General features: G+C 44.2%; 1 protein-coding gene across 1 annotated transcript in view; it reads left to right on the top strand.

The window, feature by feature from the left end:
• Positions 1-16445, top strand: part of Slc16a10 (solute carrier family 16 member 10) — a 101252-nt gene extending 84807 nt beyond the window's left edge. Inside the window, exons 4-6 of the mRNA XM_021174405.3 lie at positions 828-971; positions 10256-10484; positions 12528-16445. Of these exons, the coding sequence (XP_021030064.1) occupies positions 828-971; positions 10256-10484; positions 12528-12760 (606 nt within the window). The 3' untranslated portion in view covers positions 12761-16445. The remainder of the gene's footprint in view (positions 1-827; positions 972-10255; positions 10485-12527) is intronic.
• Positions 16446-19290: the final 2845 nt, after the last annotated feature.

The raw sequence follows: 19290 nt of genomic DNA, 5'->3' as shown, positions 1-19290 counted from the left end.
TGTTGGCTAAGCCTAGGGTTTTGCATATGCTCTGCGGGTGGTCTGTCCTAATTCTTAACTTCTCTATGCAAATGTTTTACTTGATTCTTATAATCACCCTTGAAATCGATACTGCTGCTATCTCCATATTGTAGACACACCGAGATCCTGAATCACAGCTCAGCCATGGGGCTTAGGCCTGGCAGTCTGGGAGATTTGAGCACTACAGATTGTTTGTGTGTCTGTGTTTACTGGCATGGCACACGGAACTTACACTTCCATGTAGGAAGCTCTGGCAGGACATATTGCAAGGGCATCAGTTTTGTTCTGGTTCCCAGAAGAAATAAAACTCCAAAGATGACCTTTAGTTATCTTCCAGGGGACAGGTAATCTTCCAGGTCTCCAGTCTCCTTTAAACACTGGCTTCTTGTTAGTGTGTGCTAACTGATCTGTTTACTAATAATTATGGTAATAACTCATCTTTTGAAGTTTTGGTCTTCTGAGTCAAGGTCTTGCTGCACAACCCAGGCTGCCCTGGATTGTACTATGCAGCCTTGGATTCTTAAACCTTCCCTAGTCTGCCAAGGGCTGGGATTCCAGCGTGTGCCACCACTCTCAGAAAACTCATTCCATTTGTGCAAGCTAAATCACGATAGATTTTCTTGATATGTTTTTCTAGATCACAGACTTATCACAGGAGCTGCTTTTAAATGTTTTGATTTTGAAGGGGGGTTGGAGTAACATCGTAGAGGGAGACAGACCACATTTGATGTTTAATGATGCATGCCTTCAGTCTTGTGAGGTTGCCTTCCTGTATTCAGTGCAGTTTTCTTTTTCTTGACCTACAGATGAACCATGTAAAGGAAAGGTTTCAAGACGTAAACAACAAAGAGGTGCTTTTCATGTGCATTGGCATCACTTCAGGAGTTGGACGGCTTCTCTTTGGCCGCATTGCTGACTATTTGCCTGGTGTGAAGAAGGTCTACTTACAGGTACTCTGGGCTCTCCTTCCCCTGTAGATGCAGGCTTGCCTGCAGGTCCTCAGTTTACCTGCAGGTCCTCTCTGGGCTCTCCTTTCCCTATAGATGCAGGTTTACCTGCAGGTCCTCTCTGGGCTCTCCTTCCCCTATAGATGCAGGTTTGCCTGCAGGTCCTCTCTGGGCTCTCCTTCCCCTGTAGATGCAGGTTTCCCTGCAGGTCCTCTCTGGGCTCTCCTTCAACTGTAGATGCAGGTTTGCCTGCAGGTCCTCTCTGAGCTCTCCTTCCCCTATGGATGTCCTCAGTTTACCTGCAGGTCTTCTCTGGGCTCTCCTTCTGAAGCAGACTTTGTCCCTTGTACCTAGTGATGCACTTGCACTAAATGTACCTATATGCATATATGCTGCAAAGATGTTACATGCATTATAGAATAGGACTTCTGTAGACAGGTATTCTTTTCTTGTTTTCTCTTTTGTTTGTTGAGACAGGGTTTCTCTGTGTAGCCCTGGTTTTCCTTGAACTCACTTGGTAGACCAGCCTGGCCTTGAACTCAGAGATCTGCCTGCTCTGCCTTCTAAGTGCTGCATTTACAAGCTTGCTACTGTTACCAGCTTGCATATAGATTTTCAAGGACAAAGTAACCAGATTGCCTGCTAGGTGATATGGAGTGTGCTTAAACAGATATTGATTCCAAGATTATTATTGACAGTCAGCTTGTAGTTGACATGAGTCTTTCTTACCAGAACTCTGCAGCTTGCTAGATGTTGCAGAGCTCAGCACATTCTGTGATCCCTGGTAGGTAGTCAAAGGTCTTAGGGGACAGGATAGTGCAGTATTACAGCTCAGTGCGATAACAACTCCCTGGGAAAAATCTGAATCACTAGTGAGGGTCTAAAGAGTATAAAGACATGAGAGCTACTTAAAGAGCTGGGATGTAACTTAGCAATAGAGCTTACCTTACATGCACACAGCCCTGGTTTGTTCCCTAGCATCACAGAAAAGTGGTTTTCTATAAGTGAGTAGGTAGCTAGATGGAGAGATACAGAGATAAGGAAGAGAAGAAAAGAATGTCCTAAGCAGGGAAAACACAGGGTCCATAGATGTGTATATGTGTGTGCCTGGGAAGCTGGGTGCTTGAAAGGACTAAAGAAAGAATAGTAGGGGGTATAGCTGGAGTAAAGCCGGGTTAAGAAGACATTTATGGGCGTGACATAGTGGTGCATAGAATCCTAGCACCGGGGACAGGGCAGGGGTGGGGGGTGGGGGTGGGTGTTGGGGCATAGGCAAGAAGATCAACACAAGTTCAAGGCCAGACTATTCTATATAGCAAGTTCCAAGCCAGCTGGGGCTACACAGCAAGACCCCACTTCAAAAAAACACAGCCAAACAAACAAAAATGAAAGGGGATGAATGTTATTCGTCAGTCTACCTCAAGTCACTGCAGAGTTTTAAGGCAGGTACTGACATGAGCAGTGTTTTATGAAGATCAATATGGAAATTGGGAAGGAAAGAATGCAGTGGAGAATGGAGCAGCAGGAGTTGACAGTTACAAAAGGCCACAAGTTGAATGGTTCCATTGATCTAAAATGTCTAGAATAGGCAGATCATTAAGAAGGTAAATAGGTGGTGGTTGGATTTGGGGAAGTTGATGGTTTCTTTCAGGGGTGGTGAAAATGGTCTAAACTAAGATATGAATGTTGGTCTAATAATACACATAAGCTGGGTGGGGTTTATAGCAGTATTTAGAGGCAGTGACACGCTGCACAGATGTAAATTGGAAGGTGCGGATGGGGTCTAGATAGGAAAAAACCAAGGGAAAGCCATTGGGATCAAGCAGTAAATCAAAGGTACAGAGAGCAGGTGCCCGATGGAGCCACTTATGCTGGCCACACCCGAGATCTGTCGCTTGGCTAATGGTGGTTTCATATCCTGTGAAATTAGAAACTCAGTAAATCCAAGGAAGACACACTGTTTGTCTTTGCCACATTTGTGTATGGTACCTGTAAAACAGCCAAGTTGAGCTTGGAGCTCGTGGGTGGGTAGAAGCACTGTGGGACTTGAGCATCCAGGCTGCCAGGGAACTGCGAGGAAGGGACCAGGTTGGTAAGAAACATCTGGGAATAGAGTGCTCCTAGGGATATCAGGAACTAGTGAAGTGACTGAGTAAGAGGCCATCGGTGGCCACACAGGTGAGTAAATGGGAATATAGAGAACTACATCCAAAGGACGGAAAAGGAGAGCTAGAAAGAGATTGGAGAGTTGATCATGACAAGTCGTGTGAGCAGTCTCATAAAAGGTGAAATCTGGGAACAGGAAAATCCGTGGAACGGGTGTGTATTACAGATAAAGTACCTTCCCTTAGTCAGCTACAGTAATGCCTTGTACACCGAGTTTAAGTAGTTACCTTAGCAACACTGTGATGACCTAGATGATGAACTGAGTGTTCCACGTGCACCATCTCCAGTCCTTGCCCAGCCCTTCAAGGAAGGCATAGTTCTTTACTTCCACTTGGGAACAGGGTCTGCCTTGCTGTGGGTCCAAGCAGACAGTCATGGGCCAGCGTCTGTTACACAGCTAGAAGGAGGTGGAGACAGTGGCTGCCTTCTGCCTCCTCCCACCAGTACTGGGAGTAAGATCCAGGCCTTGTTCATATTTATGTACTCTTATTAAATGTAGAGCCAAGTTGGGCACAGTGAAGCAGAACCCAAGATAGTCTTCAGAACCAAGATTGGAAATTTTACCTTATTGGAGAATGTTGGTATAGTTTTCAATAATTTATGGTTGGTAGCTAATTGGCCCACAACTGTTACACAAATTCAAATTCCAGCACTCCGGAGGCAGATGCAGGCAGATCTCCATGTTCAGGGCTGGCTTGGTCTACGTAGTAAGTTCTAGGACAACCAGGGCTATGTAGAGAGACCCTGTCTCAAAAGGGAGGGGTTTTGAAACAGCTCCATGAGTACAGCTATGGGCCTCAAGCCTGATGGCCTGAGACTGATGCCCAGAATTTAGGGGAAGGAAGAAGGAAGAGCAGTACTCGACTAAGTTGTCCTCTGGTCTCCACATGTGCTCTGTGGCACATACCACCCCCAACCCTACACACCCTGGGCATGGCAGCTCACACCTGTATCCAGTACTCATGGGGCAGGGTTGCCAGCCATGCCAGGCCAGCCTGGCCTTCAGATTGAGACTCTGTCTCAAATAGTATGGAAGTCTTTATTTTACGATAGTCATTCCACTCTTGATAATACTTCACTGTAGAGAGACATAGCTAGCATTTTGCTGGTCAATTACGTTTGTTTTCTAATGTCGAGATGCCCTCTTCTGGACATCTGTTGCACTGGAGACTTTCAGCTTTCATTTTGTAAAAATAATTCTGAATTCTGCCTATGCTCTTAGACATTAGCCCAGGTAGAGTGGCACAAACAGGACAGACAGGGTCCCTGGGTTCTTAGCACAGCTCATATCTGGGAAAAGTTAGGTGGTTTTGGACCTAGCAAGGGAGACTGGCATGGAGGAAGGTAGGAAGATGGGAAAGGGCAGTTATCCATGTCTTCAGAACCAAGATTGGAGATTTTACCTTACTGGAGAATGTTGGTATAGTTTTCAATAATTTATGGTTGGTAGCTAATTGGCCCACAACTGTTACACAAACATGTCCTGATCTGCCTTGAACTTGTCTTGCGGTCTGGAAGGTGAGAAAGAAGACAGCCATCTTGGAAATTTGCCGCCTTTATTACCTACATATGGTCCCTCTCCCATCTGCCTGCCTACTGAGGTATTTGTCAAACTCCTAGTCCTCATATGGACAACATGTCCATATGTGTGGACTCAAGTGCCCTGGACTCTTGTGTTCATCCTGCGTGGGGCACAGAATGGGCTGAGGGTGGGAGGGCTCATGTTCATGTCCGGCTTCGTGTGTAAACTCTCTGTTCCTTTGAAAATGACAGTGTTGCTTAAGCTCTTTTTCATTTACTTATCACCAACATTTCACATGAGGGTATGGAGTTCACCAAATATTTAGATAGAATCCAAGTACTTAACTTTGCCCAGACTGAATCAGAGGCCCTGCAGTCTCATTTAGGCTGGCACTGCTGTGTGTGGCCTGTTCTGTGCAGAAAGTCAGCCATGTTCCCTCACTCTCCTCCTCTGTAGGAAGCACTTCCACAGCAGCACTGCAGGCCCCCAGCATCAGGAGCATCAGGTAGTCAGTGCCGGATGAACAGCCCTCGCCGCCTCTCCCTTGGTCACAGCCTGGTTTGGTTTGCAGCCTCCTGGCCAGAGGCTGTGACCGTCTGGGAACGTTGTGTTAATAAGTAAGGGTGTTAAGGGCAGCATCTGAATCTGACTTGGTCCAGTTATGGATCTGCCATAAGGATGCTTATGCTCGCTCAGGTGGAGCTTAGCTTCCCCTGGAGCCCAGGGTCTGAGGAGAATAGGTCAGTGTTGTCTCTCCACAATGCTGTGCTTAGGAGAAGAGAAAAAGCTTGTGTAATGAAAAACTCATTTGTCTTCCAAACCAGGTTCCGGTATTGACAGATCAATATTTGTTCTGCATATTTGATATTTATTTGCAAATGATAAGGAAGTACTGATCCTCCTGTGTGGACCATTTATCAAACCTTGACATGTGCTTCCTGTGACCAGGAATCTCTGCACAAAAAGGACAAATATTTATTCCTCACAGCAGTTACACTCTGACCAGCTTGGACATAAACTCTACAGGGAACTAGCATTCCCCCCCCCCCCCCCCCCTTATCTCCTTAGTTTCTGCCGAGGCAAAACACGGCTCTCAGCTCAAAAAGAGTAAGGTATTCTGGAGCCAAACATGAGTGACCATGGTTCCAGAACATAGACTAGGTTATTCCAAATTCCATGCTTCTAAGTGGGGATGTTTGGTGAGGTGTTTACCACAGCGGAGCATTCTTAAAGCATGCCGCTTTTCAGACGTGTCAGAAACATCAGGCAGGTAGATTAAAGCCAAGGGAGGAAATGGAAGCTCCAGACCTCACGCCCTACCACAGGGCATTCACAGCCACTTGGTTGGTGGCACTGGTACACTGAGGAGCATTTACCAACAGTCACAAAGATATTAGCTCACACTTAGAGGAGGGCAGGAAATGTCTACAAAAGAGCTAACAGTGGCTCTGGACTTGTAACATTCTAACTCCAACATTGTTGAAGTTCTAATAAGTTAGTTGGCCTTGAACATTTCTGGGGGGTGGGGAATGAGGAGTCAACTTCTTCCTGAGAACTTTCCTTCAATACAAATAAGGTAAAAGGGGACTGGAGAGATGGCTTAGAGGTTAAAAGTACTGACTGCTCTTCCAGAGGTCCTGAGTTCAGCTCCCAGCAACCACATGGCGGCTCACAACCATCTGTGATGAGATCTGATGCACTCTTCTGGTGTGTCTGAAGACAGCAACATGGACAGTGTACTCATATACATAAATAAATAAATCTTAAAAACAAAAGACTTAAAAACACAAACAAGGTAAAAGGAACTAGACATTGCTCTGAAGTGCTCAAGGAAGTGCTATCTGTGTGAAGAACCTTAAGGAGTTCAATCCTCAAAGGAATACAAATTTATTTCATTAAATTAATCTTATCCTTTTTCATTCTATATGTATATTTTCTCTGCATGTATAATAAATAAAATTTTTTTGTTTTTGTTTTTAAAGACAATAATTTTTAAGAAGCAAAAAAGTAGAGAAATTGGGGAAACCACCAAAATTAAAGAGCCTGAACTTCATTATATTATGTTAATTGTTCCATGAAAACATTATTAAATAAAATTGAGTGTGCCAAATACTGTACGAGATTGTCAAGTTCCAAGTAGTTGCTGCCTGTGTGTTAAGTTTAAACTCCAGAGCTGGTCTCCTTGACAGCAATTAGTATTGAAAAAAAAATAGGAAGAGAAATAAGGTGTGTATGTATGTCTGTTGTAATTATGGTGAGGTGGCTGGAAGTTTGGTCTGTGATTTTAGTAGTGAAGGGCAATGAATTTGAACCAGGCATGATAGTTCACACCTATAGTCCCTAGCATTCAGGAGATGGAGGCAGGAGGATTATGAGTTTGAGACCAGCCTGGATACATGATACGATCTATTTCAGCCAAGCCAAGCAAGACAAAACAAAAATTAATTAGTATAGTTTAGTTTTCCTGGAGTTTGTTGGATTGCAAATGTTTCTAAGACTACCCATATTCCTTTCATAGTTGTGGACAGAATAAAAAGATATCTATAACTAGGAATAGTAGCCTCTTAGGCTCTGTGTCTCTGAACCGCTGCCTCCTCTTCCTGCTTCTTAAGTAGAGACTAGACCTTTGCTTGAGCTCACTGTCCTGGGGGCTGTTGGCTTCTGGGGTCATCTCTCGGAGCATCTTAATATAACTGAGGCATCATGTGGCGACAGAACCTGGCTAACTTTTGGATAAAAATAACTCCTTAACTCTTTGGCTACTTACTGCCTTTTAGACATTTTGGTTATGTTTAGGCCTTTTGTCTCAAGCATCAAAATGTCTTTCACTTGTTTGGGATCTTAGAGAGCGAGAGTCTGGTTGTGTCCGTTAGTTTTAAGTCAACCTGATACAAGCTAGGGGGATTTGGGGAAACAAACGCTCAGCTGAGAACATGCTCTGTAGATTGGCCTATAGGCATGTCAGACAGACATTTTTTTGATAAATGATATGGAAGGGTCCATCTCACTGTGGGCCGTGTTACACCTGACCAAGCCAGAAAGCAGCATTCTGCTTTCTTTGATGATGAACTGTGGTGTGGAGCTGTAAGCTGACATAGCCCCTTTCCTCCCTAAGCTTGCTTTTGGCCATGATATTTTCCTCCCTAAGCTTGCTTTTGGCCATGATCTGAGTAACAGAGACCACGGCTCAGACAGACTGTACTCTCTTATGCATCTTATTCACTATTGTGAAACTACACTTATGCTTCCATTGAAGTTGGGTCAGAGAAAAAAAGACATTTCAATTTTTTAAAAGTGGGAGAATGGAAGATTTCATTCTTTCAGTATGAAGCTGGGTTTGTTGGTACACACTATAATCTCAGCCCTTTAGAGGTGGAGACAGGAAGGTTGTATGTTTTTAGACCAGAATATCTATTCTTGCCTGTTTTGGTACCCACTGTACTTTTAGACATACAGTTATTGTAGTATCAAGAGTACGCAGCTATATAACACAATGGGGTCAGAAAAGTCACCTGGATTATGACTGTTTTTAAGTGTTTCTTAGTGCTATGTCAATAGACAGCACGTATAACAGTCGATGAAAGCTGCCATTCCAGAGTTGGTTTCAGTCACCATTCTTCAGGAACTGCCCTGCTTCCAACTTCTCAGCACACACCACTGGCCACCACACCCATTCTTTTTATGTGGCTGCATAGAGTCTAACTCAGGATCTCATGCTTTTATGGAGTTTTACCAGCGGAGCTATCCCTTGAGCCTGAAAACTGCCATTGTGAATCCCACCCTCTCTCAGGTTATGCAGCCTTAGAGCCCTTAGGTTGTAACCAAGCTTGGTGTGGTGATGGGTCCTTTCCACTTGACACAAACTGGAGTGGCCAGGGAAGAAGAGACCTCAGTTAAGGAATCACTTTCATCAGATTGGCTGTGGGCGTGCCTGTGGGCGTGCCTGTGAGCATGTCTGTGGGCGTGCCTGTGGGGCGTTTTTTCTGACTAATGACTCATGTGTGAGGGCCCAGCCCCCATGAGACTGCATCCCTAGGCAGGTGGACATGAGCTGAATAAGAAAAGTAGCTATGCAAGACAGAGGAAAGGAAGCCACCTTCAGTTTTAGTGCCTGGTTCCAGGTTCCTACTGGAGCTCTGCTTGGCTTCCCTTAATATAGGAAACAAGGCTTTTACTCTACAGTAACAAACTCAAGGTCAGTTTAGTGAAAATGATGCCATTTTTAGAATACCAGTCTGCAGAAAGGGACACCAGCATGAAGATAGGCAAAAGTGACTGGCGTGACAGTTGGTGCAAGACAGTGAGGTTAAAAATTCTGATCTGGAGAAACCCTGTTCTCCTTTTCCCATCAGCTGTTGACCCAGTTGCACAATCTTTCTAAACTATACTATCTAGTCCAAAGACTATCTATCTATCTATCTATCTATATCTATATATATATGTACATACACATATATTACAAATTTGCTACAAAGCCTTAGCTAATGGCTCTTCTGGGGCTCAGTCACATGGCAGACTCCTGCAGTTTCCCAACTCAGCTCTAAGACAAGCAGGTAGCCCCTGGGGTGGAAGGCAGCACCTCTTGCTTCTCTACGACTCCTTGAGCTCTAAAAGCACCTCAAACTGAAAATGGACCAGAATGTTCTAGTCCTCACTCTGGCCATGGAGCGTTACCTGGAGTGTAAGCCAAACAAACCCTTTCCTCCCCCAGCTGCTTTGGTCTTGGTATTTACCACAGCAATAGAGAAACAAATTAGGACTGTATCCTATAGGTCAGTAGGAGGGAAATCAGAAGGGACAATGCAGTGATGCCACGGCTTCTGTCTCTCACATCCCTGCTTTGTTGCCCTGCTGCCACTGGAGGGCACCTGGCAGGAGCGTTCTGTCCACTCTGAGCCGCTGTGCACGTGGACAAGCTCAAGGCTAGCTCAAGTGACCGTGGAGAGGTCAGAGCAGTGCCTTGTAAACTATAGTGTGTGCACAAGCTTTCTTCTGATCATCCATTTGGGATTTCCTAAGGCTTAAGACAACTTTCAGGAATTGATTCTTTCCTTTCCCCATGGGGTCCTGGGCCTGGAACATAGGTTCCCAGCTCTGGTGACAAGAACCCATGTGTGATGGGCTCTCCCTGGCTCATTGTTTTCTGTCTGAGGTGTGCTCTCACCATATACTTCAGGCGGGCCTTAAGCTGTCAGTTCTCCTACCTCCATTTCCGGGAATGTAGTACTTACTCATAAAGTATAATGGGTTTCATGGGTTAAAAAATAATCAAGTGCTTGAAGAATAAATGTGGGCATGATCTCTCTAAACTTTATAATATCTAGTCCAAAGATTTATTCATATGTACATATACATATATACAAATTCTTTAGAATTCTTTAGTCTTTATATATACATGAAATATATATATATATATATAAATTCTGACTAAAGAATGTGCAGGCAGGGAAGGGGAGTTACTATTTAAATGGTTATTATGTTCTTGTTCCCTAATGAACATAGTAAGGAAATATGATGGACTCAGGGAAGTTGATTCTGTGTTATCGGAGGAAGAGGGCAATTTCCCGAGAGCAGAGTTAACGTGAAGCTGTCTTCCTAGGTTCTCTCCTTCTTCTTCATTGGCCTGATGTCCATGATGATTCCCCTGTGCAGCGCCTTTGGAGCCCTCATTGCTGTCTGCCTCGCCATGGGTCTCTTCGATGGATGCTTCATTTCTATCATGGCGCCCATTGCCTTTGAACTAGTTGGTCCTCACGATGCTTCCCAAGCAATTGGATTCCTACTTGGATTCATGTCTATACCCATGACTGTAGGTCCTCCTATTGCAGGTAAATATAACAATCCTTCTATAGTAATTATACTAGTTAGTAACATTTTCTACTTTGGATCCTAAACCTCATTTATTTGTAAAATATATTATTAATAGTCTTTTGTGAGCTTTCTCCATCTCATTTTGTTTGGTTGGTTTTTGTTTGGAGTTTTTGTTGTTGTTGTTGTCGTTGCTTGTTTGTTTGATGGGTTTTCAAGATAGAGTTTCTCTGTGTAACCCTGGCTATTCTAGACCTCACTCTATATATTAGGCTGGCCTCAAACTCAGAGATCCACCTGCTTCTGCCTCCTGAGTGTTAGGATTAAAAGGGGTGCACTACCATCTTCTGGCTCCTCATTTTTAATAAGACCATCTGTTGACAGTAGGTTGAAAACGTTTGTTGGGGAACAGTCTGCGAGTGTGTGTGTGTGTGTGTGTGTGTGTTTTGGGGGGAGGAGTCTGTTAAGTCCAGGGCCTTGTATTTACTAAGCAAGAACTTGCCACTGAGCTACATTCCCAACAAAATAGTACTTGTTGGGGCATTCTGGGTGTTGAAACTTGGGCCTGGGGTATACTAAATGCACACTCTTCCATTATGCTATGCATTTAGCCCCTACTTTTCCACAGTTCTGTTAGTATATATGTTAAGCAACTGGAAACATAAAAATGAAGATTCTGATAGAGTTCTAAGCATGTACTACTTTTACCTAAGAAAACATGCTCCTTGAAAAATGGTTGAAGAAAATTACATTTAGTGGAGAGAACTCGGTTGTCCATCAAAACATAACTAGAAAAATAATGTGGTGGTACAGATCTATAATCTCCATATTCAGGAGGCAGAGGCAGGAGGAGAACTGCAAGTTCAAGACCAGCCTGGCCTGAGTCGTGAGTCCTAGGAGAGCTATGGCTGTGTATAAGACTTGACTCCAGGGGGCTGGCGAGATGGCTCAGTGGTTAAGAGCACTGACTGCTCTTCCAGAGGTCCTGAGTTCAAATCCCAGCAACCACATGGTGGCTCACAACCATCCGTAATGAGATCTGATGCCCTCTTCTGGTGCATCTGAAGACAGCTACTGTGTTCTCACATACATAAAAATAAATAAATATATCTTAAAAAAAAAAAAAAAAGAAAAACACTTAACTCTAGTCAGTCCATAGCCAAAAAGAAAAGCCCAGAATCTACCATCCATGCAATGGAAAGCAATACTATTCAGCCATAAAAGTACTAGAGAGGAACACTGATACACGCCTCCAGATGAACGAGCGCCACGAACATTACGCTAGTGAGCAAAGCCAAGTATGAGAAGGTCATATATCTCATGATTCCACTTAGATGAGCTATCCGACATCTCCATAGAGACAGAAAACAGGTTAGTGAGTGCCAGAGACTGGGGAAGGACTTGAGAGAAGTACTTGTTACTTCTTCCCAAGGAAGGGAAAGCCTTAGTATCTTTCTCAAATGAATTTTAAAACTTCTCTTTTGGGCTAGTGAGATTGCTCAGTAGATAAGATCACTGTCTGCTTTTCCAAAGGACACTTTTCCTAGAACCCACACAATGGACAACTGCCCCTTGTATACCAGGTAGGCATTTGGTACACAGACATATATTCAGACAAAACACTCATACACCAAAAAAAAGTTGAGTCTCTTTTTATCCTGACTCTTGGATTTATAACTTTTAATGTTTTTGTATTACAATTTAAGGTGTTTCTTGTTAAAGTCAAATAAGGCCATCTTGAGGTGTAGATATTTTAAAGAACTTTAATCTAGATGCTCCACCCAGCTTCCACTGAGACAAGGGCCATTACATCATTTTTAAAATATCTTAGGTGACCTCTGACAGGCTCAGGAATGTCAAAGCCTAGTTGCAAATGTTTTCCACAGTGATATTTTGGTATGACCTGTATTCTGCAATAAAATTTAAAATCAGAGGATTTTTTTTCATTTCTCATATCAGAAAACGTTTACATTTCAAATCTGTGATCTGAGCCTGCGATCAGTGTGACTGATCTGGGAGCCAGACTTGTTCCTCTGTGTGACAGCTGCTGTCTCCTCTTCCAGGGTTACTTCATGACAAGCTGGGCACCTACGACGTGGCCTTTTACCTTGCTGGAATCCCTCCCTTCGTTGGGGGTGTTGTTCTCTGTTTAATCCCGTGGATCCATAGCAAGAAGCAAAGAAAGATCAGTAAGAACGCCGGAGGGGAGAAGATGGAGAAAATGCTGGAGAATCAGAACTCTCTACTGTCAGGCTCATCCGGAATCTTCAAAAAAGACTCCGACTCTATTATTTAATGCCATACATACCTCCACCTCACTGGATTTGCTTTTGAATTTTAAGCCAGTTTTCCTTTTTATATGAATTGCAGATTTCTTATTTTTTTAATCATCCTTGGAATAGCACAAATGGGACATGAGCCCTTTATTATGACAAGAGCCATCTCTCTCCCAAGCAGCTTTGGTATTCCCACGAGTAAGGGGGAGACTGTCACAGGCAAGCATGTTTGGAAATCCAGCGTGAGCATTCAGAGCTCCGAGGAAGGAGCAGCCTTGGCAGCCTCAGATGCTGTCAGCTGCTGCGTGCTTTGAGAGTGCTTGGAGCTGCACTGGGTGGGCAGTGCTCCTCCACACCGGAAGCATTTTGTCAGCCCCCCTTGGTGTCTTTTGTTCTGCAGTGTTACTTTCTCCTTCATTTTGGAATTTAAGCCTAGATCCTAGATAATAAGAGGTGAACCTAAACCTTGAGTCTGTTAAATGATTTAAGCTATGAAATTAGGAGCTTCTTACATGCTGTAAGGGACCTCCTCATGTAGTCAAGGGACCTCCTGGGAGCAGATGCTACTGCTACCACCATGGACATGGGAGAGAGAAAGGCCCTCTTGTAGGCAGCAATCAGGTGTTTCTTCCACCAACCTTTGTTCCCTTTGGTTTGTAGTGTGTTTTATTCCAGTAGCCAGAAACACCCCAAATTTCTGATTTTATATAAACAATAAAGTGAAGTAGAATGTATAAAAGCTATCCTGGCAATTTTGACAGAGTTTTTCTGACTTCTGGGTTTATAAGCACTGTGTTTGAGTGTTTTGTTGAGCGTATTATCAGCTGGTGGAGTGGACACAGATTGGAAGTTCTGTCCATTAGAAAATGTCTGATAAAAATAATTGCTTAGGGGTTTGGGGTAAAAAAAAAAAAAAAAAAGAAATAATTGCTTAAACTGACTTATGGAACTAATGATTGTTTTGGAACTAATGATTTTAAAATGTTAAATATATTTATAAAAAGCCCATTTCTAATTTTTCCAATTTTTTTTAGCAAAACTTTGCATTTGTATGTACAGTCTTGTGATATGCCAAGGAGCCTGACGGCGGGTGCTTTCCCAGCCTGCCTCTTGTGGAGTTTACTTACAGAGACTGAGAGACTCCATTGTAACTAGGTGATACAATCTTTCTGCACAGCATCGAGTATGCTCCTTCCTCTTCTTTGATCAGAAAATTAGTGTGGTATTTATTTATTGATTACCTCCATTGTCCCCCGTTTATGTCCCAACTGTAGAAAGCTTTGAGGACCTAAAATTAAAACCAAAGTTGGGCCGTGACCCATTACTCATTTATCAAAGCAGGAACATGCTGTTATATCTTTGAAATTATATGTTAGACTTTAAAGGTTAAAATGCCAAGTATTCTTAAATCATTAGCCTCGATGACTGTCAGTCAGAGTGGACCGTAGCTTGCTTGTTCACGTGAGAAGAATGCTACCTTTTCCTAAGCATTTCCAGGGTCCTTCTGTTTCTAAGTTATCTGGAAGTGAAACTTAATTTTATTATCTCACTACTCAGCATTCCCTTTCTGTTGTGTATAAAAGGCAGACCTCCCTCTCTCCGTCTGTCAAGGGTGGGCTGCCTGGAGACAGTACAGACTCGTTCTTGTTGGGAGTGGGGTAGAGGCCTGGAGGGAAGAGGGGCTGGGAGTTGAAAGCTAGAAGCCCTTCCTCTTAATTACAGATCGCTTATCTATTGGCATGCAAGAGCTCACAGCCTAAATGCTAAGTGTACACGTTCTTTCAATGGGTTTTGAATAATTGTAATTTATTTATTATTTATTTATTGTGATGCGGAGCCTAAGTAGATCTGACTGGCCTTCAACTCTCGTCTGTTGCTTCAGAACTGTGTTAGGATGCAGGGGTGTGCTACCATGTGTGTCAATAATTTTGATTTTGAAGACCCAAGCTGGCATGGAACTCACCATATAGCCCAGGCTAGCCTCAAACAAACTTACAACGCCCTTTTAGGTATTTTTTTGAAGCAGGCTTGCTGTGTGGCCCAGCAGGGAGTTGGAACTTGAGATCCTCCTGCTTCAGCTTCCTACGCGGAGGGATCCCAGGAGTGTGCCACCACAGCCAGCTTCACTCACTGCCGACAGGTGCTTGCTTCTGTTTTAAATTGACACAGGGTCTTTGGTAATTTGTTTGCAGTAAGTTCTCTTTCAGGAGGGAAAATATTTTAACCATATTGGCCTTTCTTGTTCTTTTCTTTCTTGTTTTAGATAAGGTTTTACTAAGTGGACCTGGCAGGCCTGGAGCTCACAGAGACATGCCAGCCTCAGCCTCCCAAGTGCTGGGGTTAAAGGGCGAGCGCACCACCATGTGGGCTCTCTTCCATGGGCTTATATTTTACATCTGAGAAGTTTTGCCTATGAAGTTATTACTGAGTTTAAATATATGGAAGTATCTGATTGTTGCTAACACTTAATGATTTAAGTTTTATTTACAAGAAAATGATCATCAAAACCAGTCTTTGTGATGAACATGGCCTCCCAACAGAGTAACTTTAAAGAAAAAGTCTCTTCTCAGTGTATCTAGCACAGAGTGGGATGTTTAAAATCACTGAAGATATGGCATAGAGGTAAGGAGCTCTACCAACAGGCCAAAGCCCCAGCCAGACTCACTTCAAGGGGTAAAAATGAACAACAACAAAAAGGGCATATAGAAACTTTAACTGGATTTAATTAAGGAGATATTTTGGACATTTGAGCTATTTGTTTTTCAGTTTTTGGAGTCATTGGTCTTAACATTTTAGATCTTTTAGATTTGATACAGATTAAAACTGCTGTGAGTGACAGTGTCAGTCTCCTGTCAGGTCCTCTCAGGACCATGCTGTGACAGTGTCAGACTCCCCTCCCCCCAAAATAAAACATGAAAACAGTGCCACCAAGAAGTGCACCCTTGTCCCAGGTCTTGGGCCCCAGCCTGCGTGCTTCTGTCAGCAGGACCCAGATACCTGGAGGTCACAGGCTTAGGTCAGTCCTGCTTTCCTTCATAGATTTTGCCTCAGCCATTTTATAAGAATGAGATAGTAACTCACAGCCGCTGTTGCCTTTCTAGAGTGACGGTGCACTCAGGCTGAGGATGCTGGGTTCGCTGTAGACTACCCTGAGCATTGTGTGCCGGGGTCTCACTGACTGCTGTACAGCTCCTCTGACAGCAGCTTCTTCGTAGTGGAGCAGTGAGAGTGTCAGGTAACAGAAGGCTAGAGAGGTGCCTCACCGCACCCAGCACCTATGTATTTCAAAAGTTCAGACTCTGTTAACTCTAATATTCCAAATATACCTAGTGCTCCAGGTGTGAGCTCCCCTCCTTCCATCCATCCTTTTCTTCCTCCCTCCTCTCTCTCCCCACCTCTCTCCCTCCTACAGAAGGTGCCAGCTTACCCCATAGCTGTATAAATAAAATATAGCTGACTGTGTGAAAGAGTCATGCTGGGTTTGACCAACATAGGTATTTTCCTAGTTTTGAGAAATCCTGTTCTTTTAAAATAATATAATTTATAATTGATTTTTTAAAAAAAATGTGATTTATATATTTAATATAGATAACCAAAACCTTTTTAATGAAGAGTGCTTTGTACTTTTGAGAATACAGTCATTTTACTGTGGGGAAATGTGATATTCTCGGTAAATGCAATAAAATTTTTAGCAAATTCCTGTAAGATCTTGTGACTGTGTTTCTGGGGCAGGGGAATTACTGAAATGAACAGTGTCTTGAAGAAAAGTGAAGTGTTTGTGTTTTATGCTGTGCATTTTCAATCTATTGTGTTTGGATATTGCCAAGGCTATCGAGATGCCTCATCGCACGCCTCGGGGGAGGGAATGCCCTGGCCTGGTCTAATAGTTAAAAGCGTTTAGCCCTGAGGAGTCTGCCCAGGGTCTTGCCCGTGCTAAGCCAGTGCTCCTCCGCTGGCTGCACCCAGCCCTGGCAGTAGCAGGAGACCCCGTGGATCAGTTCCTTGCCTCTGAGCTAGGCTTCCAGAACACCACACCTGCTGGTTCTTCTGGCTTCTGGCCACTCCATCCCTGCCTCTTATTCATCTCCTGAGTATTGGGATTGCATCAGGACCTGATTCTTGACTCACCCCTTGGAGGCAGAGTTGCTAATTGAGACAGACAGGTTCACCTGAAGCTTATGTGGGCTCTTGCCTAAGCCTCCTGAGTACTAGGATTACAAATGGGTGCCATCGCGCTCAGCCAGATACCTCTGTTTTGAACCCCGTCGTACTCGGCTGACCTCTGTTTCAAACTGTATGCTGACATCACCCTTGACTCCTCCCAGCCTTGTGTTTCCCAAATTAATGACTCAAAAAATGGGACTAAAAAGAATACACCAGTTTAATCTATGCCGAACTGAGTTCTTAAGATGGTTTCCTTCAGTGTGTGGTGACTTTATAATTATGTGGGTTGAAAGCATCCACCCCACTGTCTTGTCTCCCTCTGACCCACCAACGGCATACTAGCAAATCCGTTCCAAGCATATCTAGAAGTTCTCCCCTGCCTACATGGAGACAAGTCATCATTTATATGTTTTGCTTCTTTGTGGTCTCTGCTGCCTGGCCGTCAGAATGATCGTGTGGAAATGTCAGATGAAGTTAGCTCAAAATCATTCTCTGGTCCCTGTTTCCCCTCGGACACAGTGTCATTGCTCAGCCCCCTACTCCTCTGCCTCCTGCCCTTTTCTCCTCCTCTCTCCCCTGCCCTCCCTGGCCTGTCTGTCCTCCTGTCTGGGAGATGGGTGGGCTCTCCCACCAGGTAGCCACCCAAATTGCCCCTCTCTTCCTTAGAGATCTTTTCTCAAAAGTCCCCTTCTCAATGAGCAAGTCTGTTGGTCTCTCCCGCCATGAAAACTTACATTCCTTCCCAACTGAGTCCCTCATTAGTGGTTGTCATTGGCATGCCATCTTTTTATCTTGTCTGTTTACCTCTCCTACTACACTGTTAAGATCTATGAGCATAGAGCTTTGGGGGTCAGTTTTCTCATTTTTAGCTGCAACACTTTGAAAGGTACCCGGCATGAAGTACGCACTCAGTAGTTGTTGGGTATGTGTTTCTCAACTCCTCAATGGCAGCTTATTGGTTTTACTTTTTAAAACATTTCCTGAGTTAAAAAAAAACAAAACAAAAACAAAAACCCACATTGTGAGGGTTGGGACCAGGGAAAAGGTGGCTGGTGTGTCACTTCAGGGCCAAGATAGAGGATTGCTTCTACCTACACAGGCTAGAGACAGGAGGTATTCTATACTAAGGAAAACAGGGGCCAGGTCTCTCGCTGTTGTAGAAGGGGAGGTCATATGGAAAGTGGAAGGCTAGAGTCAGCACTGGTGACAGGAATGGAATCGGGTCACCATATTCTTACCTGGAGTCCCATGTCTGCACTGACAGTCTAGCAACAGTGACACTCAGCAATACAGCAGCAATTAATATACCTCCATATCGAGCCTAATAACAGCAAAACTCAGAATAGATTCTCATTGTAGACATGGCTGCCCTTGAATCTACAGAGGCCTGCCTGCTTTTGTCTCCTGAGTGCTGGAACTCAGGGCGTTTGATTCCATCACCTGGCTCAGGATAGAGTCTCATTAAGTAGAAGCCCATCCCCAAATGTAGACAGAATCTTTCCTTCGTTTCCTCTCTGGAGATGGATGCCCTTACAGACACACCAAGAAGTGGGCTTTACAAGCCTCATTGCCCCTTCTACCTAATCAAACAGGCAGGCGGTCTACCTCAGGGAACTACCGTGGATCGTTTTCCTCCAGGCAGGACAACCCATAGACTTGTGCAAAACTGGGCCCATGAACTTTCTGGAATGGTAGGGGCAGGGAGTCTCTTAAGACTCCCGTACTCCCCTAGGAGTCACACAAAATTAACAGTTCCTGAGGCACTTCTTCCCCGTGGTAAAACTGATCCTAACTGTTCTTAAGGGAGCACGTTCCTGTCACCATAATCACTGGTTCAGCAGACTAAAGTTGGTGGGATCCTTGGTTTGCCATTGATGCCCTATCTTGGGTAGGTAGATGTTTGTGCATCTCCCTAGGAAAAGTTTGCAAGGAGTATTTGTAAGGTCTTTGCTGTGGGTGAGGAGACATGCATTTGAAGCTAGGCTGTCTAAGGGTGCAGCCACCACAGGGGAGATGCTTGTGTGGCATTCCTCCCCACATCTTATGAACTGGAACGGCTTGTTGCTACAGTGACAATGCCCCTGGTGCGGGTGAAAGGCATGGGCGTCTGTCTGTCCATCTGCCATGTGGTGTGACATGCGTGGCAAGCCTGGATGAATCTGCTAGAGAATATATCCCAGTCTGTGAAAGTACCACACACAGAATGGGACTGTAAGAGGGCTGTGGCCTCTGTCCTGGAACTCAGTGATCCACCTGTCTCTGTCTCCCAAGTGCTGGGATTGAAGGCACCATATCCTTCAGTCATGTGGTTCTTGTCCTAGTCAGTCAGCCTTGGAGCTGAGTCCGACTGCTTGATCAGAAAGAACTCATCCACATAAAGGAGGAA

Source organism: Mus caroli, unplaced genomic scaffold (assembly GCF_978045245.1).
Source record: "Mus caroli unplaced genomic scaffold, Mus_caroli_1 scaffold_9, whole genome shotgun sequence".
Lineage (NCBI taxonomy): Eukaryota > Metazoa > Chordata > Mammalia > Rodentia > Muridae > Mus > Mus caroli.
Note: the sequence above shows the minus strand (reverse complement) of the source record. Positions and strands in the feature narration are given on the sequence as shown.